Source organism: Gallinula chloropus (assembly GCF_964237585.1).
Source record: "Gallinula chloropus genome assembly, chromosome: Z".
Classification (NCBI taxonomy): domain Eukaryota; kingdom Metazoa; phylum Chordata; class Aves; order Gruiformes; family Rallidae; genus Gallinula; species Gallinula chloropus.
Window position 1 is genome coordinate 79,352,129 of NC_140089.1, and position 25,840 is coordinate 79,377,968.

The following is a 25,840-nucleotide window of genomic DNA, read 5'->3' on the forward strand; positions in this document are numbered from 1 at the left end:
ACGTCTCCCCTGCCTGCACTTCCCGCTGTTCTGCGGGGATGCAGATGATGTCATTGATTCCCTGTCCCACTCATTCACCACAGCAAGAGGCAGAGATGCAGCTCCAGCCTGGGGCCAGCCAGGAACCTTGAGAGGGGCAAAGGCTGCTCTGCCCTATGCCCTGAGCTCCTCAGGGCTCTCCCTAAACCCTTCCCTGGCTCTGGGCATGAGTCTCTTCCTCCTCCCCACCGAGTCTGGGACCCACATCCACTCCCCCAGGCCCCATCCACCCCAGCCTCTCTCTCTGCTGTGGAGGCTGGGACAAGCAGGGCATGAGGGACTGAGGTGTGTGTCCCAACTCAGGGGCAACCGAAGTCTCCCAGCTGTCTCTCCTAATTGCAAATGCTAATTAAAACTAGTAGAAAGGCAGGGAAATGTTCTTCACCACCACCTGTGGGATACAGCTCCTGGAAGGTACAGCACCCATGGGAGCTCCAAGAGCATCTGCCCCTGCCTGGAGCACTGTCACTGTGCTGGGGGACTAAGTGTGCCCCCCCAGAACAGCACCTGCAGCAGCTGGTGAGCTTGGCTGAGTGCCCCCACACCCTATGAACCCTCAGCTGCCCTTGGAGAGCAGTTGGGCTGTGTTTAGCCCCAGGCTCTACCCCTTTTCAGAGGCCTCCCTCACCTCAGACCCTTCCCAGGGCACCCTCTTCTGCTATGCAACACCTTGCTGGCGGAACTGGGCAGCCCCTGAAGGGGCTGGGGGAAGGAAGGGGCTCTAGGTCGGGTCTCACCCTGGATGGTGTGGGATTAGTGAGGGGGGCAGCCCTTTAATTGCCACTGTGGTTGGTGTCTCCTGGCTCCCTGGGGTTCCCCATGTGGCCCCCAGAGCCACGTTCCCTGCCTTGTCCCAGCCCCACAGGGCACAATGTGATCTCATAGGGACCCCAGCCCAGCCATGGTGGGGGCAGAATGGTGGACCTCTAGCCAAGGCATGGGAATTAGAAGCTGGTCCCTGACCTGGGGGATCAGGGTCCTCCTGCAGCATCCCAAACCCTGTGGGTCCTGCAGACACTCCTGACAGCAGGAGGCAGGCAACCCCCATGCCGAGTGTCCCAGGTCCTGCTCTGGGCCAGGCATAGGTGTCCTTCCAGGGGCACCCCTGTCCCCAAGGGCATCCTCTCCAGCACCCCCTGGCCCCACACTCTCCCTGTGGTTTTCCCTGCCCCAGGAGCATCTCCACGCTGCAGGCATCCCTCCAGCATGGGAATCCTCTGTTCCATAAACATCTCCTCCCTAGTGACATCCCCTTCCATGTGAGTATTCCTGCTCCAGGGACATTCCCCCCCTTTCCATGGCCATCCCCTGCCCCGTGAGCATCCCCAGTAGTGCTCTCAGCCCGTGGGGCTGTGCTGGCTCTGTGCCCCCTGTGTCTGCCCAGCCCATTAGCTGCTCACATCCCTGACCACTGTCTGTGCTTTGGGGTTTGCATATTGCTGTGCCAGTTCATGGCCCCCTGCTCTTACCTGGGAGGGGGCAGTGAGCCATGGTCCCCATGTGGGGTTTGGAGCCCCTGCCCAGGCCCCTCCCAAGGCACAGTGCCTTTGGGTTTCCCTCTTGTTGCCTGTCTTCATGCAATGCAGCTGCTGGGAGCTTTTGGGCAAACTTTCTGGGTATCAGCAGGAGGTTGGTGCAACCTGTACCACTGCCCCTTGCCCTGCTGCAGGCCCCTCCCAGAACAGCTGGGCACCCACGTCTCTCCAGCCCCTCAATGGGCAGCTCCCAAGGAGCGACCTTCACCCTCCCCTTCCCAGCTACACCAGCCCACTGGGAGCCCCAAGGGGATGTAGAGCTCTTGACTGTGCCCCCCCAGCTCCTGACCCTGGGGGATACTGTGGTTAGCACAGCCAGTGCCAAGTTTTCAGGCAGGCTGCCATTCTCTGGGGTTGTGTATTCTTTGGCTTCGCCTCATTACCAGATCCTGTGCTCCAAGCAGACAAGCCAAACAGATTTCTCCTTCCCCTCCCCACCAGACTCAAGGTTCCTGGGGCATCAGGCTGGTTCATCCCTTCCTCACCAGCCTTGAAGCTCCCAGGCACCCAACCGGCTTGGGGGAGTGGAGTGACCCCCAGCGCACAGCAGCATCCTGCTGCCCGGCGTCTCTCCCATCGCAACACACCTCCAGGAAATACACACATTGTTTGGGTTGTGTTTTTTTTTAAAATACTTTATTTTTCTCTCAATACTGACATTAAAAAAAAAAAAAAAGAATAATTAAAAAAACAAACAAACAAAAAAAACCCACTAGAAAACATTCAGGTCTCATTGAAACCGAGAAAAACAAATCAGCTTGCGTCTGCGCGCTGGCCTGTCTTCTCAGGTCACCCTGTCCACCAGGTTTCTCTACACCAAATTCCACAGGGACCAGCGGAGGGAAGTGGAGGCATCTCCTCCCCAGCCAAACCGGGTGAGTAATTAAGCAGCGCCCTTAAAAACGGTTGTCCTCGGCCCGTATGATACACTGTACAGCTGTACACCTATCCCCAACGGATGCCCGGCGCTCACCACCCCCACAAGCCACCCCACGGACCCCCCCCACCATTTCAAGTCAGTAAATTATCTTTTTTTAAAATAAAAATAATAATTATTCCCATGGCAAGGGGGGATATTTTGGCAGGGCCTGTCCTCGGTGGTGCGGCGCCGGAAGAGGAGCCGTTACAAAGCCAGGTCGAACGCGCCTCCTGCTCGGTAGGAGCCCTTTCCTGGGGGGGGGGGGTGGGTGGTGGGGAAATAAACTGGCACGAGGCAGAGTGGGCCGAGAAAGGTTAAGAAATATAAAAAATTCTCCTGATGGAAACCCGAAGGTTTGGATTTTTCTTTTTTTTTTTTAAAAAAATACAGCATTTGAAAAACAAAGCCACCACCAAAGCATGATCGCCTCATGTGCCTCCCAGCCCCACCCTGGCACCCAGAAAACTCCTCCTGAATGGATTGTCCCTGTAGGAAAAAAAAATATATATATACACACACGGGCCTCTCTCTCTCTCTCCTTATTAAAATCCCTAAGTTTGACCTCAAAACACTAGTGAAACCCAAAGCTCTGCTCACGCTTGGTTTGGCATCTGCACCCAGACTTGTGCTGCAAACCCCTCCCCCCAGGGGTTTGATGTTCATGTGTCTGAACTATCCCCCAAAAAAGTAAGTCAGGGTGCACCATGCCAGGAACCCCAAAACGGGCAGAGAGGGGGGGGGGGAGGGAAATAAACAAAATCCTGTGCGGAGTTTATCTAATGAGCTCTCTATATACGTATATTAAAAAAAAAACAAAAGGAAAGCAGCAATGCAAACTCAACACGTCTGAACAAGAAAGCTCCACCCTGGGCTCCCCCCCCCTCCTCCTTGGGGCTCGGTGGGCAGCGGGTGCAGGCAGGGGTTGCCCACGGGCACGTCCCCGAGCAGGCGCAGGAGGCTGGAGGGGGACCTGTCCCCACGTGCTCCGTCGTTTGGCACAGCCGAGGCTCGGTTGTAGGCTTGGCACAGGAGAGTGGACCGCGGTCGGACTTCGGTACCGTGGTCCCAGGTGAGAAACAGTCTTGGCTCCGGGGGGGGTGGGGGGGGCCACCACAGGCAGGAGCCGTCGGCACCGCGGTACAGCTGGGACCTCGAACAGCAGCAAGTATCAAAGAGGGGAAGAGGGGAGGAAAAAAAACAACCCCTAACAGCAGGGAGAAGGGGATGCCAGATCCTGCGGAGTCCTATTTACAGCGTGACGGACCCCGGCAAGTCCAGCCTCCTGTCAGAAAAGTGGCCTGAAATGCAGGTGACAAAGTAAAACAAACAAAAAATACCCAAAAGAAGAGAAAAAAAACTCCAGAAGGTGATGCACATCCCCGGGCAGAGCGCCCACACTGCTCGCTGGTGCGAGGTGGAAAAGCTGGACTTGGGGAAAGGAAAATGAAAAGCTGGGCAGCTGGGAGAGCTGTGGTGGGCAGTAGCCTCCCCGCTGCTGGAGTGAAAACGGGCTGAGAAGGATGGATGGGGAGAGGGAGGGATGGAGGGAGGGAGGGAAGAAGGGATGGAGGGATGTGGCGGGGGGGGGCTGGATGGGACTTTTGGGGAAGGAAAGTGGTGTGAGGGTGGGTTGGTTGGGGTTTTTTGGGGGGGTTGGCTTTTTTTTTGTTTGGTTTTTTCTGGATTTTTTTTTTTTTTTTTTTTTTTTTTTTTTTGCATTTGAAAGTGCTGTGGCACCTCCACTCCCTGGAGGGCAGGTGCTGCGGCACAGGCTTGGAGTATTGCTGCTTGGAGGAGAGTCCCGGGGCTCTAAGAGCACGGGAGGTGCTGCTTGAGGATCTGTCTCGTCTGGGGAGCTATTCTGTCCGGGAAGCGGATTTTGAACTCCACGATCAAGTCTCCTCGCTGGCTGGGGGCCTTGGGGAAGGGCAGCCCCTCCCCACGCAGTCTCTTCACGGTCCCCGGCTTGATGATGTCGTTGCAGGGGAGCGGGATCACCCGCCCGTCGATGGTGGGAATGTTCACGGTGCAGCCGCACAAGGCCTGGGGGGGAGAAGAGGGGGAACACACCGCCAGTCAGACGGGGCTGGCACCCCAAAGCATCCCAACAGCCACAAACCACAACCCCCCACTCCTGCCCCCCACCCACTCCCCACATTGCATCCCCCAGTTGATGCCCACTGGCTCCAGCCCAGTCTGACCACCATGAACTGGGCTGCAGGAGCCGTGCCAGGGAGGGGTGCCCCAGGAGAGGGGCGGCCCCCAGAGAGAGAGGTGCCCCAACCTCATGGCTGGGGGTGGGGGGGGGGAAATGACACCCCCTCCCCATCTCCTGGGCTGCCCAGGAGGCAGCACGCCACTTGCAGCAACACGACAGCCTAAATTTAGCCTCCCTCGGACCTCTCCGCCCAGCTTTGGGCAGCCGAGAATCCAGCTGAGATCATCGGATGCCGCCGCGGTCCATCAGCTGTCGCCCTCGGGAGCCCGGCAGCTCTGCCCAGCACTGGGGTTATCTATAGCACGGCCCGGCCCGCCCCACCGGCAGCCCCCAGAAGGTTAGGGCTGCAGCACAGCACCCAGCCTGCCCAGAAGCCGGGCAGGGTCCTGAAGGGGCCGGATCCTGTCAGCCGGATCCCCACGAGCCGGCTGTGTGGGTGCCCCCCCGGTGCCGCACCCCGGGACCCCACCAGCAGCCGGGGCGGTGGGTGCCGCAGCCGCCGCAAGCCGGGCTGCATTAATGAGCCACGTGACGCGGGAATGCAGCAATAAAACCCCGCTGTCCTTAAATAACTCAGACAGCTCTAGGAGTACACGTGGGCAGGAACGTCTCCAGGCTTTCGGCAAGGCTGAGGGAAGAGGACTGCGCAGTGATGCTTCTGGAAGGAGGAATGGGGATGGGGGGTGGGGGCGTTTGGCAGGGGTACAGCCCTGAGCTTCCGGCTGAGGTGGGGGGGGATGGTGCAGGCTTCTGCCTCCTGAGCTGGGTCCTCGGGGTCCCAGCCTTCCTGTATCCCTCCCTCCCCCCGAAAAAAACCCCCACCACACCCTGCGAAGGGAGGGGAGGAAGTTGCAATTTGCCCTTTCGAGGGTTGGGGGAGGGGTGCTTAGCACCCCCCTCCCCAGGAAAAGCTGCTGGTGGCACCAGAAGAAACATCTCTCCTTGTGCTGGGCACCAGCTCTGTGCTGATGCCTGTGGCTTCGGGGTGGCAGCTGGAGCGGCTGCAGAGGGACCCACCCAGGGGGGCTGGCTGGGAACGGGGGTCTCCCGTGAGCTGGGGCACAGCTACTGTGCACAGTCTCCTCTGGGGATGGGGTTTCCCAGCTGCAGAAGAGCTCCCAAAGGCCAGCTCCACATGAACCAGGGATGCTTGGCTGGATCTCCAGCAAGCTGGGGGGGCGGGGGCGAAGCAAAGGCTGATCTCCCCCTGTCAGTGCACTTCTGGCCTGGGCTCACCCAAGGATGCTGGGGTGTTCCTGCTCAGCCACCACCACACACCAGGGAGGGTGGCACTGCACGTGCCAGGGAAGGGACATCTCCAGCCTCAAAGCAGGGAGTAGAAGGAAGGGGATCTTAATGTTTCCTCCCTGGAGCCAAGAGGCAGGGATCCAAGGGGACTGCACCCTATGTCCCCGTTCTCCACCCTTGCTCAGCTCCACCCGCATTTGGGGACCCGGCTGCTGAAGTGACACCACCAGCCGTGGGAGCTGCCCCGCGTCCTAGAAAGAGACGCGGCTCGTCCCTCCCTACGGGTGAAATCCCCGTGGGTTTGACAGCCCAGCCCAGCGCTGCGCTGCCAGAGCCGGGTTTTATCTAGGTCAGCGCCGGGTCCTCCTCCGCTCCCAGGGATGCCGGAGGGAGGGGACATCGCCGGAGGGGGTGGGGGGGGACACATCACCGCAGCCCGGCGCTGACACGCGAGAGCTTCCAGGAAGGTGACGCCGGGCAAAGGAAGGATGCAAAGCGGCGGCTGCCGAGGGCAGGTGCGGGGCGGGAGTCAGCTCCTGCCGCCAGCGCTGCCTCGGGATCTGCCTCCTGCACAGGCAGCTGCGGGGGGGTGGACAGGACGGATTTTAGGAAGGGACACTTCCCCACAGCCCGTGAGCCCCTTGTACACCTCTGGCTTCTGCGGCAGCCGGGTGGCAAACATCCTGTTCTGTTCTGCCCCGGCTCGGCGGGGTGTGTGTGGGGGATGCGGCACCCAGCAGGGAGAGGTGGGAGGACACTCCATCCTCTGTGGGATGGAGGAGGAGAAGGAGGAAGATGCCCTCTGGAATGCCCCCAGCACCTTGCTCCCCATAGCAGCAGGGTGCTGGGGAGGGGTCTCCAGCGTGGCCACCAGTCACCGCACCCACCGCCGGCAGCTCTGTGCCGTGATGCTCTCACAGCAGCGGATGAGACTTACAGCTCAAGCTGAAAACAAGGAGATCTCTCAAGGAGGAAAGGTGCTGGGGAGTGCCCAAGGCTGTGGCCGTGGGCTCAGGTGATGAAGAGGCTGCGCTCTGTCCCACACTGAGAAGGTGGCATATGGGATGGGGGAGACCCTGGCATCTGCTCACATGCTGGAGCACCTAAGGTTCTTCTTCTCATGGAAAATAAAAGTGGCAGAGGGTCCCCCAGCCCCGGAGGGTCACACAGTCCCTGAGGGTCACCCAGCCCAGGCAAACCGCAGGCCGGCAGCTCCCTGAGGCCGCCTGGCATGTTGGGTCTGTGGTGGAGGACGACACAGACTCAACAACCCAGCTCAAAAAGAGAGGAGGAATTTGCCTGGACCGGCAGTTTTCCCCTTTGTGACTGCATCGTGCGAGCCACACGCCAGCCCACATGCCCAGCTCACCCAGATCCCAGGCACCCGGCGCTTCCGGCGCGACACGGCGTGCCGCCGGAGCAGGTTTCTCTGCCTGCTGCTCCAAGGGCAGCGCCAGGCAAGAGCAGAGCATGAGCTTGGGGTAGCGCGGCCCGGGCATCAGCCTGGGGTTAATTTTACAGAGGGGGAGCGTGCAGAGGGAAACATGTGAGATATGGCATGCACAGCTCCATAAATACAGCAGCCTCTCCTGAGTATTTCTGGGAGACCAGGGGAGCCAGCCGCCGCGGGGATGAACCTCTTCGCTTTGCACTGCAGAGGAAACTTAACTCCCAAGCCAGGAGGTTAATTTGACCCGAGCTTGCTGGAGGAGCCACCAGCTCTGCCCAAGCCAGGCGGCTGCTCTGTGTCCCCAGCACACCTGGACACAGCCCTGGCTGGATGTGGGGCTGTCACAAAAGCTCTCCCGCCTCGCCGGCACGCTAACGAGCCCACGTTTCCCCCACCTCAGCTCTGGCCCATTCAGCTTATTTCTATTAAACGCTCTTGAGAACATAAATCTGTCTTCAGGAATAATAAAATCTAAAAAAAAAAAAAAAAAATAATAAAAAGAACCCGTCTCATTAAGAAGACAGACAGCGTCTACAGCCTGAAAGGAACGGCAAATGGCAGCTGCCAAAAACGTCAGCCTTAAATGCAGCTGCCAGCTGGGGTTTATTAAAAGGCAGTTATACAGCAGCGGCGGCGAACGGCACATCTTGTTCTGGGGTAATCTCCTCTTCCTCCTCTCCCACCTTCACCCAGCTTGCTGGATGCAACCAGCCCTGCCGTGACCTCCAGGACCGGCAGCCAGGCTGTGCTGGGGTTTTACTGGCTGCCTAGCGTATAGTTGATTTGGTTTCCTCAGGGGGGACCCAAGGGAAAGAGCTGCAGGGAGGGCGAGGTACCACCTTTCTCTCTCCATGGGGGGAGGCTCCCTGTGCTACCCAGGACAATAACTAAGCCACAGCAGGCTTGGCTACAGGAACAAGTGGGGACCAGATTCATGCCAGCCCAGGTTTTCCCTTGTTCCTACTGGCTCTCTCCCACATGTGAGCACCCTACGATAAAACAGCAGGACAAGACATATGGGGAGTGTAGCAGTGTATGAGAGGGGAGAAAATGGGTATAACACACCTGCACAGCCCCCCAGAAAGCACAACGCGCTCAGCAGGGACCACGGCACCTGTGTCCTGCGCGCAGCACAGAGGTCAAACGCCTCCAAAACGAAGCACACGTTGGGCTCTGCAGGCCCTCTCAGCACAGGTCTTTGCTTGTGTCTCTCCCAACCTACCTGTTCCTTCCTCACCTGGCCCAGGACACAGATTGGACATGACGGCAGTGCCACCCCCCAGCGCCACCCCCCCCCCAGCTTTTGGGACTCCCCAACCCGTACCCACCTCTTTAAGACTGATGTTTGCCGTGTAGACCACGTTTGTCCCGTCCCTCTTGAAGTGAGAGTGAGGCTTGTCCTTGAGGATGAAGACGATGTCGGCGGGGATGTTGTCTGGGGTGGCGTCCCCTTCCTTAGGGAATGTGATTTTGGTTCCCTCCTTCCAGCCCCGCTTGATGACGATGTTTAGGATCTTGTCCTCCGTCCGCATGGTCCGGCCGTCCGCGTTGAGCCTTCTGCGGGTGATCTTCATCCTCTTGGTAGAGCCGTGGTAGATCTCTTCCAGGGACACCTTGAGCTCGTGGATGACCGGCGGGTCTTGAACCTTCCTCCGTGTGTGCAGGGACTCCTGGTGCCGCCGGTGAACCCCGTTAATGCCGTTGAAGCCGAACCGGCCGAAGGCACTGAACGGGTCATCGTCGTCATCGATGTCCATGTCCTCCTGGTCGAAGCCGTTGAACATCCGCGAGCGGCTGCTGGCGAAGAAGATGTCGAAAGGGTTGGAGCCTCCGAAGAAGGACGCGAAGGTGGCGTGGGGGTCTCCATGGAAGGTGTAGTGGAAAGTGTTCCCTGAGCCACCTGAGGAGCCACCTCCAGTTTTGAGACCTGGAAGAGAAGGGGGAAGACAAGACATGAATTCTCCCTGCTGGCAGACGCCATGAACCATGATTTCCAGGCGGGATTGTGGTCTCCAATGGCTCCTGGGAGCCCTTCCAGCACCTCCAGGGCGCCCTTCCAGCATCTCCAGGGCATGCCGGTCATTGACTCCAGCCCAGCCACCTGCAAAGAGCCCCAGCGAGGAAGGCACCACCTCAACCCATGACACACAGTCCTGTCCCTATGCCCAGCAAGCTCAAACTCCCTTCAGGTTTTGCCCCTGCTGTCCCTGAAGGGTTTCTTTGGTTCTCTCCACCTGATTCCCAGCGTTTTCCTTGAAAACACTTCCTGACCAGTCCACCTCCATTCCCCACCATGGGCAGGCTCTTGTCATCCCAAAGAGCCCGGTCTCAAACCCTGCCACAAGCCACAGCCCAGGAGCATCGTGTCCTGCAGCTGAGAGTGGGATTCCAGCTCAGGAAGCGACCCTGTCTCTGGGTGGCAGAGCAGGAGGGCATCAGCAGACCCCGGTGTCAGCACACAGCTCCCTGTGTTCACACCACAGGACAAGATGCCAGGTAACATCCAGGTTTGGATTTTTTGGCAACAATTCCCATCAGAACTGTTCCTCTGCCAGGTCCTGGGCTGAGCCTTGCGTCACTGTGACCCCTCTCCACACCCCAGGCAGACAAGGCGCATGACAAGCGGACCCCAGAGAGGTCCCACATGCTGTGCAAGGCTATTTTTGACCAGGACGGGCAGGAAGGGTTAAGCCAAGCCTAGCTCAGGGACTATTTTCAGGGTGCTCTGGTGACAGCAAAGGGCTATTTCTGATGGGCCGTCCCTCCTGCGGCCCCCCGCAGCGGGAGATAAAAGGGGGACAAGCACAGAGAGGGCAAGTTTGGGTTGTGGGGGGTGTCTTTTCTGGTCGGGGAAGTCCATACTCGGTGCGGGTGGGTGGCTTTCGCTTCACCTTGCCCATCGTGGCATGTGGGACCCAGGAGCCCCCCCAAAATGCAGACCCCCACGACATGCTGCTCCAAAAACCAGCGCCTGATGGGAAATTAAAGGGGGGGGGGTGGGGGGGTGGGAAGGGGCATGGACCTCAGCTGGTCCAGTGGGGTTTGGCTTCGCTGGTACGCCCCCCTCCCACTGCGAGGAGGGGGCTGCTCTTCTCCCGCTCCTGAACTTGCTCTTGCTTTCGGTGCCCCCCGTGACGCTGGCCCCAGCGGGTCCGATTTCAGGCGCCTCTGGGGAAGGGCTGGTCTCGCACTCCAAACAACCTCATCTCGCTTTACGAGGCAAATCACCCCGGCTCCTGACGTCCATCGCAGCCCTGACATAACTAACAAGTCCAGAGTTAACCCACCGCTGACTAATTTGGCCGGTGGGTCGTCAGGGGATGCACCTGCCCGCCGGCCCCCGAGAGAGGGGCTGCCTCTTCCACCCGTCAGCCTGATCCTGCCAGACCTCCTGCTCTTTTAAGCACCCAGGCCCTGGGCTGATTAATGCAGATGCTATTCCGCGCTCTCCTCGAATGGGGTTGCGCTCTTCCATCTTCGACTAATAAGGCCGCCTGCGGTGGAGCGGCTCTCCTCCTCCTCCTCCTCCTCCTCCTCCTCCTCCTCCTCCTCCATGCCAACCACCAGACAACAGCGGCCGCTTGGTTTCAAAACAAGGACCTATTACTTAAATTGGGAAAAGCTCTGAATCCTGTAGGTCAGCCCGTACCCGGGGAGGACGGCAGGACTGGTGCCCGGACGAGGAGGGGAATGTGGGTAAAAGCACTGACACCCCCAACCCCACGCTGGGATATTTAGGTCAATTAAAGAGTTGTTAACGAATTACCCCGGGTATGACCCAGGAGGTGAGCTCCTTCCTCTTCTGTGCCGGCTGCCGGGGTTTTTTGGGGCAGGGCAGGCAGAGCCATCCCTGCCATCCTGGGAAGCAGGGAGGTGGGCTGGAGAAGCCTGGGGAGGAGTGGGGGCGAGAGGTGACTTCTGGCACCTGTGGAGCCTCTCCCCTCCCCAGTTCTGGGGCCACCTAGCCCCGTTTAGGGAGGCAGGCGTGGGGACAGCTGTGTGAAAACACTGCCTTGCCTACAGAAAGGCTTTCAGAGCCCAGAACCCCAACTCAAAGCGGGCAGCACTCGTCTCCTTACCTTCCTCCCCATACTGGTCATAAACAGCTCGTTTCTTGGGGTCGCTCAGGACATCGTAAGCCTCCGCGATCTCCTTGAACTTCTCCTCAGCGTTGGGGTCTTTATTCTTATCGGGGTGGTACTTCAGGGCCATTTTCCGGTAGGCTTTCTTGATTTCATCCTCGTTTGCACCCGACTGGATGCCCAGGATCTTGTAGTAGTCCTTCCCCATGACGGCGACGCTGCCGGGAGCCGAGTACTTATTCCTGAAAGCAGAAAGACAAGCTCCCTGTGAGCCGAGTTTGGCACGGGATGAGGGGGGCAGGGGGGCAGCCAGGGACGGGTCCGGCACGCACTTATCACGGATCCGATGCTCCCTGCGTCCCACCGGCCAGCAGCACCAGAGCCGGCTCAAGTCCACGCTTCCCAGCGGAGGTCAGAGCCCCGGCGCCGGGAGGTGCCCTGGCTCCGGATTTACCCCGCTGAGCCCCACGGTCTGGATGGGGAGACACATCTCTCAGGCTGGCGGGGAGAGGGGGAGCCCGAAATGGAGCACGGCGCTATTATAGGGGCCACGCCACCGCTAACGTCAGGCCGGGGCCACGGCCCTGCCCCGTCCCCCGCCGAGCCAGGAGGGCTGAGCCGTGTCTAAATCTAGCCGTCGGCCCGTGACTGTACCACCCCCCCACCACCCCCCCACCCCCTCCCTCTGCCTCTCTTCCTAAGCCGGGATGGGAGCCGGGGTGACGACAGCAGGTTTTGGGAGCCTGAAAGCGGCGGCAGGGACTGTGTGCCGCCACCTTCACCTTAGAGGAACTCCAAGCATTCTGTTCCTGAAAGCAATTGGCATTCAGCTGGAGAGGGAGAAGCGCCTCCGGTGTGTCAGAGCCGTAATTTGTGTTTAGCGAAGAGGGAACGGAGCCGTTAGACAGAAACATCTTGTGATGGTGGGAGGGCTTCTAGATTTTTACTTTTTTTTTTTTTTTTTAACCAAAAAGAAGAAGAAAAAAAAAAAAAAAACCCACCAGAGAACACTTTCTAGCCTGACTTGCACTCCCCAAGAGCCCTCAGCTACGTCTTGCAGCCAGCCAGAAACCTGGAGCTCGCTCACTCTGTGGTGCGGGGGCCGAGATCAGGGCCTGCCATGCCTGTGCCAAGGCACAGAACACCTGATGCTTCTGACCTGAGGGAGGGAAAGGGCAGAGGGACAAGTAACTCACCCCTGGGCATGGCGCTGGGGTCACAGACATCCCAGGGAGCAGCTGGAGGAGATTGGGTGGGGGGGATTCAGCTACTCAGAGCAGAGGCTGAGTGAGCCTCGACCTCCTGCAAGGATGCTTCCTGCTGCTCCTCGAGCTGCAGTTGTCCCACACCACATCCCAACCCCCCATCCCCGAGCCTGGCCCGCTGTCTCCAGCCTCACACTGCATGGCTTGGTGCCCTCACCACCTTGCCACCTACCAGGTGTCCTCCCCTGTCCTCCTGGCACAGGTCACAGAGGGATCCCCACCCCACACAAACCACAGCAGCTCAGAGAATGGCCGGGCACCCTGGGGTGCCTGCCCGCAGCTCCACACCCAGCCCCTGGCGCTCATCCCAAGCATCCAAGGTCTGCCATGGGTCATGCCTTGGGTAAACAACCCAACCACAGACGTGTAGGACCATTGATGGGGTCCACCCCTCTCGGAAACACCGACTTCTGCTCCTCTTTGTTGCGGCTGTGGCACGCGTGCTTTGCTGTAGGTGGGGATGGGGCTGAGGCACCCCAGGCATGGACCCCCAAAGGACACATCAAGGGGAAATGGGGACACCTGTGGGGGCACAGGACAGCCCAGGGGGGCACAGAAGAGGTGGGAGAAGGTCCGTGGGGGCATAAGAAGCATCCGACAGCCTTGGACTGTGTCCAGCCCACACAGGTGCTGGGGGATGCTCTGCCCCCTGCCCATCTGCCCTCCCCAAGGGGCTGGGAGGCTGCTGGAGACCCCAGGCAAGCGATTGTAGGCAGGGAGAGGTAACCTGCCAATTCACCCTGCCAAAAGTCACTCTGACACTCCCCTTCCCTACATCAGCCTGCAGTGTGGGGCAGAGGCTCCCCATGACCGGCACCAGGACCTGGACCAGGATTTGGCCCCTGACTGGGTGATGCCAACCCTCCTGCAGCACGAGCGATCCAGGCAGCACTGAAAACAGCCCTGTTGCACCCTGGCTCGAGAGACAAGGGGGTAGCAAAGCCTCCATTGTCCCCACTCTGGGGACCACAGCACACAGCCACACCGACAGCACCACCAGTACCCCCTCGCACAGCCAAAACCCCACAGCACTTCCCATAAAAACACATCCCATTCCGGTTGCCCCCCCCCTCCACGACATCTCCGGTGTTGACCCCTGAGGGGGCTCTGGCTGGGCTGGGGATGCCCGTCAGAGATGCTCTCCCAGCCCAGGACCCCTTTTATCCATCTGGGCTCGGGGTGTGGGGGTGTGGGGGTGGGGAATTTCTGTCCCGAAACGCATCCCCACGCCGCGGTTTACCGTGCCGGCGAGGACCAGCCTCCGACGGGTGACCCGGTGGGTTACGGCACACTCCGGAGGCGACGCTCACATGCGCGGTGATGGTAAAACACGACTCTGTCCCCGCAGAGCCTCTCTCCTTCCCTCCCACCTCAGGGGGATCAGCTGCGCCTTGCCACCGCTCCTCTCCCTCTTCTGCTCAGTCATCCTCTCCTGCCTTCCCATTTAACCCCCTCGGGAGCAGGGGGGGGGGTGGTTAGGGGGGGCTGGAGCGGGGCGGGGGGGGGGGGAGGGGGGTGGGCAGGGCTGGCAAAGCCATTCGCTCATCGACCCCTCCCGACCCAGATGCCTCTGGACAAGGCAGGGCCACCTGGCCTTGGGAGAAAACCACAAGCACGCCGCGACCCCGCGGAGCCAGCCCGGCCCCCATCCCTCCCCCCCCTCTCGCGACCGCAGGCGCACGGGGAGAGCATGAAATGAAAAAAAAAAAAAAAAAACCAAAAAACTAAACCTTTTGTTCCGGCCCCGCACATGACATCAGCCCGTGCAACCGCTGGATGAGCGCGCCGGCGGAATAGCGATCGCTTGACATCACCATCCCTCCGCTCAGCACTCATCCCAGGGAACAAACCCACCCCCGGCAGCGGCCATCCGCGGGGCTCTTTTGTTCCGCCCCGGGGAGGGGGTGCAAGGTCACCGCGGGACGCCCGCCACGGCCACCGAGGGTTTAACTGGAGGGGGACACCAAGCCCACTTACCGAAACTTTACGAACACATTCAGAGTCCAGGCCGTCATTTTTAGAGGCTCTAGTTTTATTTTGAACATCGCGGCTGTCCGCAGGCGCTGCTGGGGCAGGTGCTGCTGCTGGGGCAGGTGCTGCGTGCCCGCTCCCCAGGCACCAGCGGCGGCGGGAGGGAAAGGTGCCGGCTGGTGCCAAGGGATGCCGCTGCCGCCAAGGGATGCTCTGGCTCTGGTGAGCCTCCCGCTCCGGCTCCTCCGGAGCACCAAAAAGGCGGTTCCAAAGGCAGCTCCCTCGCCAGCCGGGCAGCCAGGGTCGGCTCCGACCTCTGCTCCCGGGATGGCTCCGAACGGGCTCCGAGCTGGCGTCGGTCGAGACGGTGCTGCCGCCGCCGGGGAGCTGCCGCCCTTTGTGCGCTCCCCACCCGTGCACGGAGGAAAGGGGGGTGGCGGTGGGGGGTGGGTACCCTTCAATGGAGTCACTTGCTGAGCCGTAATTTTCCCTTTTAATTGGTTTCTTGACGCTTCCTCGCTAAGCCGACGGATTAAGACACTTCTGCCGTCAGCTCCCTCCCCGCTGCCGCAAGGCGCTCGGCCGCCCCGTTACCGTCACGTCCCCCGCGCAGCCCCCGCCGAGGAGCGGGGAGCGCAGCCAGGAGCCCCCCGGCGTCCCCGAAACCCACTCTGCCGACACCCCGGGCCGCGAGCCCTCCGGGCAAACCGGGGAGGGAGAAAAGTAGGGCAGCAGAGACACGGGGAGAAAGTCACGTTAACCGGCCTGCACCTCCCCAGCTCTCCCCTTCGGATGCGCAGGGGTCCTCGTATCTCCCCCACCTGACACCTCACAACCCGAGCACTGGCACTAGTCCCCCAGCAGAAGGGGTCCGACGGCCGCACTCCCATCCCCAGGGCAGCAGGGCACTGGGAAGGTGCCTCCTCCTCCGAGCCCGGCGGTGCAAAACCTACTTCTGAGAAGTCACCTTCAGACACACCAAGAACAGCCCAAAATGCCACCGCGTCCCATCTCCCCGCACCGCCGCCGGCGGGGCTGTGGAGAGCATCCTCTCCCGGAGAGCATCCTTCCTTCCCGGCGCCCTGGGCACCCATAGCGGGATGCCAGCGCCCATATCCCACCCGTGGCGAGCAAAGCCCCCCAAGTCAGTCCTGCCGCGTCCCCCGGGGCTGGGGGTCCGGTGGCTGGGTACCACCGAGCGCGGGGCGAGCGCGTACCTCTCGGCGCGGCTCCAGAAGAGCAGGATGGCCGGCATGGCAGCGGGTGCCGGGTGCAGTCAGGGAGCTGCTGGAGGGGATCTCAGCGTGCCGGGGCAGGCAGAGCCACCCGTGCCCGTGCCGGCTGGCAGCCGCAGGCAACCAGGCAGCAATGTCATGACTACCCGCAATGAATCATCCCCTCCCCGAGCCCCCACACGCACCGCCCGCCTCCCCCTCCCCACCGACAGCCCCACTGGGGTGCCGGCACCTGCGTGGGGATGGGGTTAACCCTCCCCTCGCTGCCTCTGCCGGAACAGCCCCCGCTGCCAGCCCCGCCGGCTGCTGCCTCCTGCGTGGGGATGGGTCAAGGCAGTCCCCCCCCTGCTCCCCAATGTCTCCCCATACAGGGTCCCCCATTTCCATGCCCACGGGGTGACGGTTCCTGCGTGGGGACAGGGACAGCCACACTCCCCATCCCCCTCGGGAGGGTCCCCCGTTTCCAGCCCTGCTGGGTGCTGGATCCCAGATGGGAATGGGGTCAAGCCACCCCCAGCAACCCCCCAACATGATACCCCCTTTCCAGCCCCACTGCTGGGAAGTTCACACTGGTACAGAGATAGGGTCAAGGCCCCCAGTGTCTCCCCGTGTAGGGTCCCCCCATTTCAAGCCCCATCAGGGCGCTCATACTGACAGGGAGATGGGGATAAGCCCCCTCGCTGCACCCTCCCCCCATGCACCCTGCTGCTGCCCCATTTAGCGGTGCCCCATTTAGGGGCTCAGTGAGGACCCACCACCTGCACGGGGAAGGGTTCACCCCTTCCCCTCGCTGTGCCCCATGGGGACGCAGGGCTGCTGCCTGGGGTGACCCCTCCAGCCCCACTGGGACCAGCTGTCAGGCTCAAGGGGAAGCAACTTAACCCTTTCCTCCCCGCCCAGCTCGACACTGGGGGGAGGACAATGGACACCAACACCACGTTCACCTCTGCTTAGGGACAGGGGTTAACCCTTGCCTTGCCGGCACCCCCGACCCCACTACTGTTACCGCGGGGGCGGGAGGGTTACCCATCTTCTCACCACCCAGGCCAGCGTCACTGGCGCCCACGGTGGGGCAGAGGGAGGTGAGGGTGGGGGGCTTTAACCCCTTCCTTGCCACAGCACAGTGCTCTGACAGGGCACAGCATTCCTTCTGGAGCGTGGAGGCAGAGAGGGGTTAAGCCCTTGCCAGCCCCAAAGGGACATGCTGTAGCCCCATGGAGGGGAATTAACCCCTTCCTCCCAGCCTCACTTGGATGGCCTGTTACTGCCATGGGGCAGGGGGGTTAACCCCTTCCTTGCACCTCCCTCAGACCCAGGAGGACACACTGTCATTATGGGGGGCAGAGCAGGTAACCCTGACCCCCAGCCCCACTGGGAAACCTGTCACCCCAAGGGGGTAGGGGCGCCAACCCCCTCCTCCCCTGCCTTCAGCCCCATGGGGACCCCCTGGCACGCCATGGGGCAAGAGGGCTAGCAGCTAGCCTCTGCTACCCACCCACAAAGGGGCAGCGGGGCTAACCTCCCTTTCCCAGCCCCACAGCAAAACCCTGTCACCCCGTGGGCAGAGGGGAGGGTCCCACCAGCCCCACGGGGACACCCTGTCACTTGGTGAGGCTGAGGTTTAACACAGGACACCCTGTGACCCCACGGGTGCAGAGCGGCTGGTTTCTCTCACCAGCCCCACTGCGACGCCCTGTCACACCACGGGGTAGAGGGGCTGGCACCCCCCCCCAGCCCCACTGTCACCCCATAGGGCAGGGGGGACTGACCTCTCTGCCCACGGGGCAGGCGGACCGAAGCCACCTCAGCCCCACAGCGACACCGTCACCCCAGGGGGCTGAGAGACTAAGCACCCCCCACCCCACAGCGACACCCTGTCGCCCCATGGGGCGGGGGAACCGACACCCCCCCCAGCCCCACAGCGAGACGCCGTCGCGCCATGAAGCGCGGGGACGGGACGGGACGGGTTTGACCTCCCTGCCCCACAGCGACCCCCAGTCACCCCATGGGGCAGGGGGCTCTGAGTGTGTGTGTGTGTGTCCCCCAAAACCCCACAGCGACACCGTCACCCCACGTGACAGAGGGACTGACCCCCCCCCAACCCTCCCCCCTTCCCCAGCCCCACAGCGACAACGTCACCCCACGGGGCAGAGGGCCTGACAACCCCCTCCCAGCCCCACTGCGACCCCACGGGGAGGAGGGAGTGACCCCCCAGCGACACCCTGTCACCGCAGGGGGCGGAGGGGCCGCGGGGCCCGTCCCCACCGGGAGCCGGTACCGGCGGAGGGGTGGGGGTGGGGTGGGGGGGTGGCTGTGTGGGGGAGGGGGGTGTGTGGGGCGGCGGTGTGGGGCAGCGCCATGGGGCAGGGCCGCCGCCGCCGCCGCCGCCCCCCAGCACTCACCGCTCGCGCTGTCCCGGGGCGCCGCGCGCTCGCTGAGCCGCCCCCGCCCCCCCCCCTTCCCCCTTTCCCCCCTCCACCGGCCGCCACGTCAGGGGGAGTCCCGCCCGCGCACGCCCCGCCCCCTTTCGGGCCGCCCGTCCACTCGCCTCGCCGCTCCCATTGGCTCCTGCTCCGCGGGAGGGGGCGGGGCCAGCCGGGCTGCTAGGCGGAGAAACCCACCCTTCCCCCCTCCCCCCCCCGCCTTCCGCGACCCACCTCTCTGCTGCCGCCTTCTATTGGCCAGTTCAAGCCGGCACCGCCCCTCCGCCGCTCGCTCATTGGCCGGCCGCGCCGCCGCGGCGGCGGGATCCCCGAGGGAATCTTCTGGAAGGGTGTGATGTCATTGGCGGGCCGCGCATCAGCTTCAGCGCCCCCCCCCACCTCCCATTCCCACACACACAGCGGGCCCAGGGCGGGGGGCTGCGGGGGTCGGGGTCCCAGCGCCTGGCCCGGGCGGGGCGGTGGGCGGGGGCCGGGAGCCGCCAGCCGCGGGGGGACCCCGCGGCTGGCGGCTCCCGGCCCCCACCCAGCGCCCCGCCCGGGCAGGGCAGCCGCCCCTTCGCCCAGCCCGGAGCTCTGCAGAGAAGGACCTGGGGGTCCTGGTGGGCAACGAGGTCTCCATGAGCCAGCAGTGTGTCCTCCTGGCCAAGAAGGACAATGCTACCTGGGGGTCAGCAGGTCAAGGGAGGTTGTCCTTCCCCTCTGCTCTGCCCTGGTGAGGCCACACCTGGAGTGCTGTGTCCAGCTCTGGGCTTCCCAGTTCAAGACAGACTGGGAAGTGCTGGAGAGAGTCCGGGGGAGGGCTACAGAGGTGATGAGGGGGCTGGGGCATCTCAATGATGAGGAAAGGGTGAGGGGGCTGGGGCTGTTCAGCCTGGAGAGCGCTCAGAAGGGATCTCATCAACACTTAGAAATTAAGACCTAAAGGAGTGATGTCAAGAGGATGGAGCCTGGCTCTTCCCAATGGTGCCCAGCAACAGGACAATGGACAATGGGGACAAACTGGAACACGGTGTTCCATCTCAGCATGACGCACGGCTTCCTCACTCAGGCACAGCAGGGCGCTGGGACGGGCTGCCCTGAGAGGCTGTAGAGTCTCCTTCTCAGGAGAGATTCAAGACCCACCCGGATGCTGCCCTGTGCATCCTGCTCTGGGTGATCCTGCTTTGGAAGCAGGTGGGACCAGACGATCTCTAGAGCTCCATGCCAGCTCCCACCGTTGTGGGATTCCTGGGGTTCGCATCCTTTCCCTGTGGTTTGGTCACAGCACCTGTCTGCCTGTTGTTTCTTGGGATGGGGCAGGGGTCTCGGGTCCCCTGGGGCAGGGTGTGGAGCAGCCCACCCACCCTTCTCCTTTCACCCCCACGTGAGGTGTTTGTGGAGCCCCTCTGTGCCGGGAGAGTCAGTGTTCTCACTGTGCTCCCCGTGCAGCAGCGGCTGAGTCATCCTGATATTAAACCAGCACTTACTGTTACCGCCTGTTTCTGTTCGTTCGGCCGGCCGCGTGCCCCCCGGGGCGGGGGGGTGGGGGGAGTTGCTGGGCTCAGCCTGTGCCGAGCCTGTGCCCTGGCCTTGCGTGTGCTTTTTGTTCTTTCCATCGGCCCTTCGTCATCGGGGGCACTGGAGGCCCCGTGCTCCCGGCAGCAGCCGGCGCTGCCAGCCCCACGCTCCCGAATGATCCGCGTGGCGCGCAGCCGGCCCAGGCACGGATGAGGATCTGTGCTCTGGGGCTGGATGCAGCCCCTCTGCCACTGACAACCGGGATGGAGTGGGGTTAGGGCAGAGCACGGGCTCCCTTCTTAGTGTGGGGGGGGTCTTATCCAAACCCGCTCCTCCTTCACAGCCCCGTCAGCCTGCCGGCACATCCGCACCCTTTTAAAGACACGCCGGGAAAGTGCAGGGAGGGGTGGCAGGAATAATTAAAGGTACGAAGCCGTTTCCATAGAAGGAACAATTACATAAACTGGCTCTCTTCCGTCTGGGGGAAGAGATGACTGAGGGAGGCATGACGGGGAATAATAAAACCCTCTGCGGTGGATGGGGTGGGGGGGGGGAAGGTGAGAGGGGATGGGTTGCTGGAGCTCCCTTCCCTTGGCGGGGCAGGGGCACGTCCCGGCACGAGCGGGCTTTTGTGAAGCAGTTCGGGGCGAGCTGGTGGTGGCCTTGGGAGGAGGGATGGAGGGAAGTTGGGAAAAGCTTGTCTGTAGTCAAAAAGGCAATTAAGCAAATTTCTTAAAGAGAAATCTACTGAGGGCTGGTGAGCCCAGTGACGGTGCTTCTGGTGTGGGAGATCCCCAGGCTGCAGGGATCACATCCCTGTACTGTGCTCCCTAGAAGCTTCAGCCTCTCCCATGGCTTTGGACACAGGTCTCTGTCCCAGAGAGGATGGCAAGGTGGGGAGCTGTGGCTTGGGCTTTTCTTGTGTCAAAGCATCATCGCTCAGTGTCTGAGTGTCGGAGCAGTGGACAAGGCCAGCAAGCTCTGCAGCCTCCTGCCTGAGGGCCAGCAGTGATGTGTGTTCACAGCAGGCACTGCAAAGCCATGGAGGAGACCTTTCCCTCCGCGCTGTGGTGTTCCCCCTGTCCTGCTCGGACTCCCCAGCTTGGTGTGGCTTGAGGAAGTCTCCAGCGACTGTGGCTGGGTGAGCTGGGGAGATGCATCTGAGGACACTGGGCTTGGCAGCAGCGGGGTTTGTACTCTGTTCTCCGCAGCGAGAGCAGCGCCCACGCATTCAGTGCTGTCTCTCCTTCCTGCCTGTTCCCATCCGTGGAGATGCCACCCGCCTTTTCCAGCACCCTGAGCTGCAGGATGAGGAAAGGGCTGCAAGGGAAGAAGAAAAAAAAATAATTAAAAAAAAATTTAAAAATCCATGCCTGGTCTTTTTTTTTTTCATTTTGTTGTTGGATTACTGCCGTTCCTCATTCCTCTCCTGCTGCTGTCCTGGCTGTGGTCTGAAGCTGATGCATCTCTGAGGAGAAGATGCTGGTGGGTCCCTTTCCAGGTCAGGCCTGGGTCTTACCTGCTGCTGAAAGCCCTGCCTGTGCAGGCAAGCCCTGCCCTGGGGACATGAGACCTTCTTTCTTGGAGCTCATCCAGCCCCTGGCATGTCCCCCAAGGAAACGGCTCACACCAGTTCCCCATCACCCTGGAGTTGTTGGTAGCCCCAGCACGCCGTGGGCTTGTGCCAGCCCAGCTCAGAACACGAGATAATCCTGATGGGAACGGTCCCCGGAAAGTCTCGTGCTCCAAGCTGGGTCAGACGTGAGGTCGGATCGGAATGCTCAGGGCTTTACCCAGGCAGACCCTGAGCATCCCCGAGGACACGGATGGCACTGGAAGAGCTTGTTCGAGCAGCATCTCCCACGTCCTCCTCGCGGTGCTGTGTCTCACCAGAGCCTGCTGGGTCTCCGAGGGCACGCAGGAGGGAGGGAGGGGGTGGAAGCTGCTGTTACCCGTAATGATGGTGTTGGGTTTGTCCTCCCCGGCTGGGGCTGAGGACGCGGGCTCTGCCTCCCCCGTGCCAGCGTGCTGCCGGTTGCAGCCGAGCCGGCCGCTCCGCTCCGCACCTGCGGGGGTGGCATAATGAGCCGTGTCCTTGTCTCAACCTGCCGCTTCCTCTCCCGGCAGCGTCTGTGCTACCAGCTGGGTGGGATTTTTTCTTCTTTCTTTCCTTTTTTTTTTTTTCTTTCCTTTCCTTTCAAATACATTTTTCCCCCTTTTTTTTTCTTTCCCTCCCTCCCTCCCTCCCTCCCTCCCTCCCTCCCTCCCTCCCTCCCTCCCTCCCTCCCTCCCTCCCTCCCTCCCTCCCTCCCTCCCTCCCTCCTTCCTGCCTCTATTCTCAAGTGATTCCCAGCCGGTGCTGGCACGCATCCCTCGCCAGAACCCTCCTCCCAGGCCGACCTTTGCAAACCCCCTTGGATGAGCGCTGCCGGGGCTCTCCTGCCACCCACATCCCCTGCGTGCGGGGGAGATGCGAGCGGCTCAGCGCGGCGGTGGGCAGGGGTGTGTGGGAGATCTCTGTCCCCTCCTGTTCCCTGCTGTCCCCCACCTGTGCCTGGACTATGCCAGAGCGGCCAAGACCCGGAGGCAGGAGCGAGCAGGAGGAAAGGGTGGCATGGGGGGATGCCACGGTGCTTTTTTTGGGGGGGCAGAACTTGGGGAGGAGCAAGGCTGCGCCGGGCATGTCCTGTTTCTGGATACCTTGGTTTGGCCTGACCCATCCCACCAGGTCTTGCCCTGACATGTCATCACACAGGTCTAAACTGGGCTGGGAGAGCCCTTCATGTAGCCATCTCTGCCAGCCTGGGAAAGGAGAGGTGATGTCCCCAGCCCGGTTTGCAGATGCTGGAGCACAGCGAGTCATCTTGGGTCGCTGCGGGACCCAAACCCTGAGCGGCTGGAGGCTGGATGAGGTGCTGTCCAGTGAGGCCGGGCAACGGTGGATGAGAGCCAGCAGCACCTCTGCAGCCCTGGCATTCTCCTCTCTAACCTCATTTGTCCGCCTGGAAGGGAGGCAAGCCATGCTAGGATCCCCAAACAGCCCCTGGGGACCCATCTGTGCGTGGAGGACGTGTGCTGAAGTTTGGCTTGGCTCCATTTCAGCTTCCAGCCTTCGCTCCGCTTTCCTCAGCGAAGGCACCCTGCAGCACTTGATGGTTTCTCTGGGGGAATGTCTCTCTCCAAGTTAGGTTTTAACCAAGTTATTTCCAGTCTCAGTTTGGGTGCCAGGCGCGCTGAGCTCTTTTAGTCTCTCCAGCCACACCAACCACCATTTGGGGAATTTTGGTGTTGAAACGCATCCCGAGTCCCTGCTTCCCAGGACAGAGGCATCCCTGGGTGTTCCCAGCAGGGATGCCGGCCCTGAAGGTCGCACCTGGAGGGATGTAGAGACAAACCCTGCTGCACCTCTTGGGGGTCTGTCCATTTGATGCTCTGCCTGGCATCAAATTCTTAATTTGCTAAATGAGCTGAGAGTGGTAAGATGTGATGGGACACAAAGCAGCACCCCTTAGGTGACTGCTGTAGGAAGCTTAATGCCCCTGTGGTGCTACTGAATTTGTGACCTCTCTCTCTCTCAAAAAAAGAGACACATAAAGAAAAGAAGATGGTGCTGTCTGGCAACACACAGGCCAGCTTGCCTTTGTTCTGGTCTTGCCTCTTCTCCACTGCCTTCTGAACCTCTTTGCCTGTGACTGCCCTGGGCTGATGGCAGATGATGCTCAGAGGGATGCCGGTGATGTTATCCTGGGGCAGAAAACACCACTGGTGCCAGGTTGTTTCCCTCCCCACCATAACCTGTAACTATTAACCCTGCTGCTTCCTGAGCAGCCCGTCTCCTTGGTGCAGCAGTGTGAAGGATGATGGGTGAGTAAAGCTGTAAAGAGTAGTGCTGGAGGGTGCTCAGATGACCCAGTCTTGTCTTGGAGAGCAAATGGGCTTGTGGCACTGCCTGGCCCTGGGCATCTCAGCTCAGACCCATGGTGCTTGCCAGCCCTTGGCCCTGTTCCAGTCGTCTGGTGGCTCTGCAGCCTCCCGGGTCACTGCCGGCTGCTGGCAGGGAACATCCCTGCCTGGAGCTTTTAATCAGGAGCCTGAGGCACCAGCCGGTGTTGGGGTTGAAGTGGGAGTGGATGGGGTAGTGAGTGAGCCAGGGATGCTGGTGGGGACTGGCTGTAGCAAAGATGCTTTTCCTTTGTGCCTGTTTCTCTCTCAGAGGCAGAGAGAGTGTGGGGAGGTGGGTGGTGGAGAACAGTGTTATGGGTCACCAAAACTGCAGGTCAAGCAGCTTTCTCCTGTGTGTCTGGCCCAGAGGGCAGGCTTTGGAGGTTTCTGTTTAATCCAACCTCCCTGAGTGCCCATCGCTGTGGTATCCGGGCACACTGATCCTCTCCTGACCGGCAGAGATGTCTGTGGTGGCTGCCCTGTACGTGGGGATTTGCTGGATGTGTTGCTCCTTGGGGAGAAAGGAGGTTGGGCTTGCCCAGTCGGCTTTGCTGGCATCCTGTGACATGCTGTCCTGCTCCTCCTGCGCCTGGTCAGGGTGAAGGGGGGCTCCTGGTCGTCACCTGCATGCCTTCCCATACCCCTCTTGTAACGCTGACTGGGGAGGACACCCAGCGAGCAGAGAGCCCTAGGCTCTCCCCTCAGACCCAACCAACGGACAGGGCAGGGGGGCTGGCTGTTCCCCAGCACCCCCCAGTGCTGCCCAGCAGCCCCTTGAACCAAGGCCCTCACCCCTTGGGGATGGCAGAGAGGCTTCACGCTGGCGTGCGGGATCCAGACCTGCTGCAAGGCACCACCGCACAGCCAGCAGCAGTTGCCTCCATCACAAACCAGCCCCATCTGATCCTGGTGGCGGGCGGCAGTGGGTTAAGGTGGAAGCAAGCCTTGGCAAACACCAGCATCCAATTTTCTGGAAGAGAGCGAGCGAAGAAGGAGAAGTTACAGCGCGGCGTAATGAGGGAGCAAACGAGGAGAGCAGCAGCGTTTCCACGTGAGAAAGGGCTGGGAGAATTAATGCTGGGGAAAATACAGCCCCAAACTAATTCCCTGCTTTGCTTCCACCTTCGTTAAGGGCAGTGGCACTGAATGTACCGCCCGAAGGAGGGTGAGAAGTGGGAGGAAGGCGTGGAGGAGAAATTGCTGCTGCTGGAAGGGAACAAAACCGCAGTGTGCTGGGCTTGGGGAGAGGGGCTGAGCTCCACCATGGCTCCTGGATCGCTGCCACGTGCTGTGATGGTAGCAGGGCTCCTCTTTGGTGCGCTGCTGTCCTTACAAAGCATTGCCCTGGCTGAAGAGGTATTGAACAAGCTGTGTTTATGAGGGAGGAAGAGCAGCTGGGGAGGTACAGTCTGTGAGCAGCCTTAGATTCTAGGTGAGGTGGAGGGAAACAAAGAATATTCGAAGTTAGATGGGAAGAGCAGCCAGCGAGGGGCAGGTGGGGGCAAGGTGCAGGTTCTGGGGTAATGCTTTTGCTTCCTTGAGGTGTGTGGCCCAGCACCCACATCCCTGGGCCACACCGATGCGAGCTGCGATCCCCACTGCTCCCCATCCCACACAGATGTCCACATGGCAGCAGTGAGAGAGGGGAACTGAGCTGTGTGCCCATCCCACAGGTCCTGGGGTGCAGGCTGGTACATCAGCGCTTCCCTCCTGTGGGAGGGGAGGGAGGGGAGGACAGGGAAAGCGTCGTGATAGCTGACCATCCTGGATGCCAGGACCTGTGACCTGCTCTCCAGGTCAGGAAAGGGTCCCTGGATAGGGCAGGATGCTGTGCTGGCTGCACACGCCGTGCACCACGGCTCGGTGCTGCTGGGAGGCTGCCAGGCGAGGGGGCGGGTGGTGGAGATGGGATGTTTTCTTGGGCACCTCGCAGGGCTTAAAAAAAGAGAAGTTATTCCAGGAAAAGAAGCAATCTGAATCCGCTTCCATCTCCCT

At 61.2% G+C, this 25,840-nt stretch overlaps 1 protein-coding gene across 2 annotated transcripts; it reads right to left on the reverse strand.

The window, feature by feature from the left end:
* Positions 1-2,764: 2,764 nt before the first annotated feature.
* Positions 2,765-11,982, reverse strand: DNAJB5 (DnaJ heat shock protein family (Hsp40) member B5). Of its 2 annotated transcripts, none has more exons than XM_084277878.1 (4): positions 11,824-11,982; positions 11,489-11,733; positions 8,738-9,336; positions 2,765-4,536 (listed from the first exon to the last, which is right to left on the reverse strand). In XM_084277878.1, the coding sequence occupies exons 2-4, from the start codon at positions 11,697-11,699 to the stop codon at positions 4,303-4,305; spliced, it is 1,044 nt and encodes a 347-aa protein (XP_084134004.1). In that variant the 5' UTR covers positions 11,700-11,733; positions 11,824-11,982; the 3' UTR covers positions 2,765-4,302. The 2 variants fall into 2 exon arrangements, with proteins under 2 accessions (XP_084134004.1, XP_084134005.1); XM_084277879.1 differs by lacking the exon at positions 2,765-4,536 and adding an exon at positions 8,040-8,398.
* Between the last annotated feature and the right edge of the window lie 13,858 nt (positions 11,983-25,840).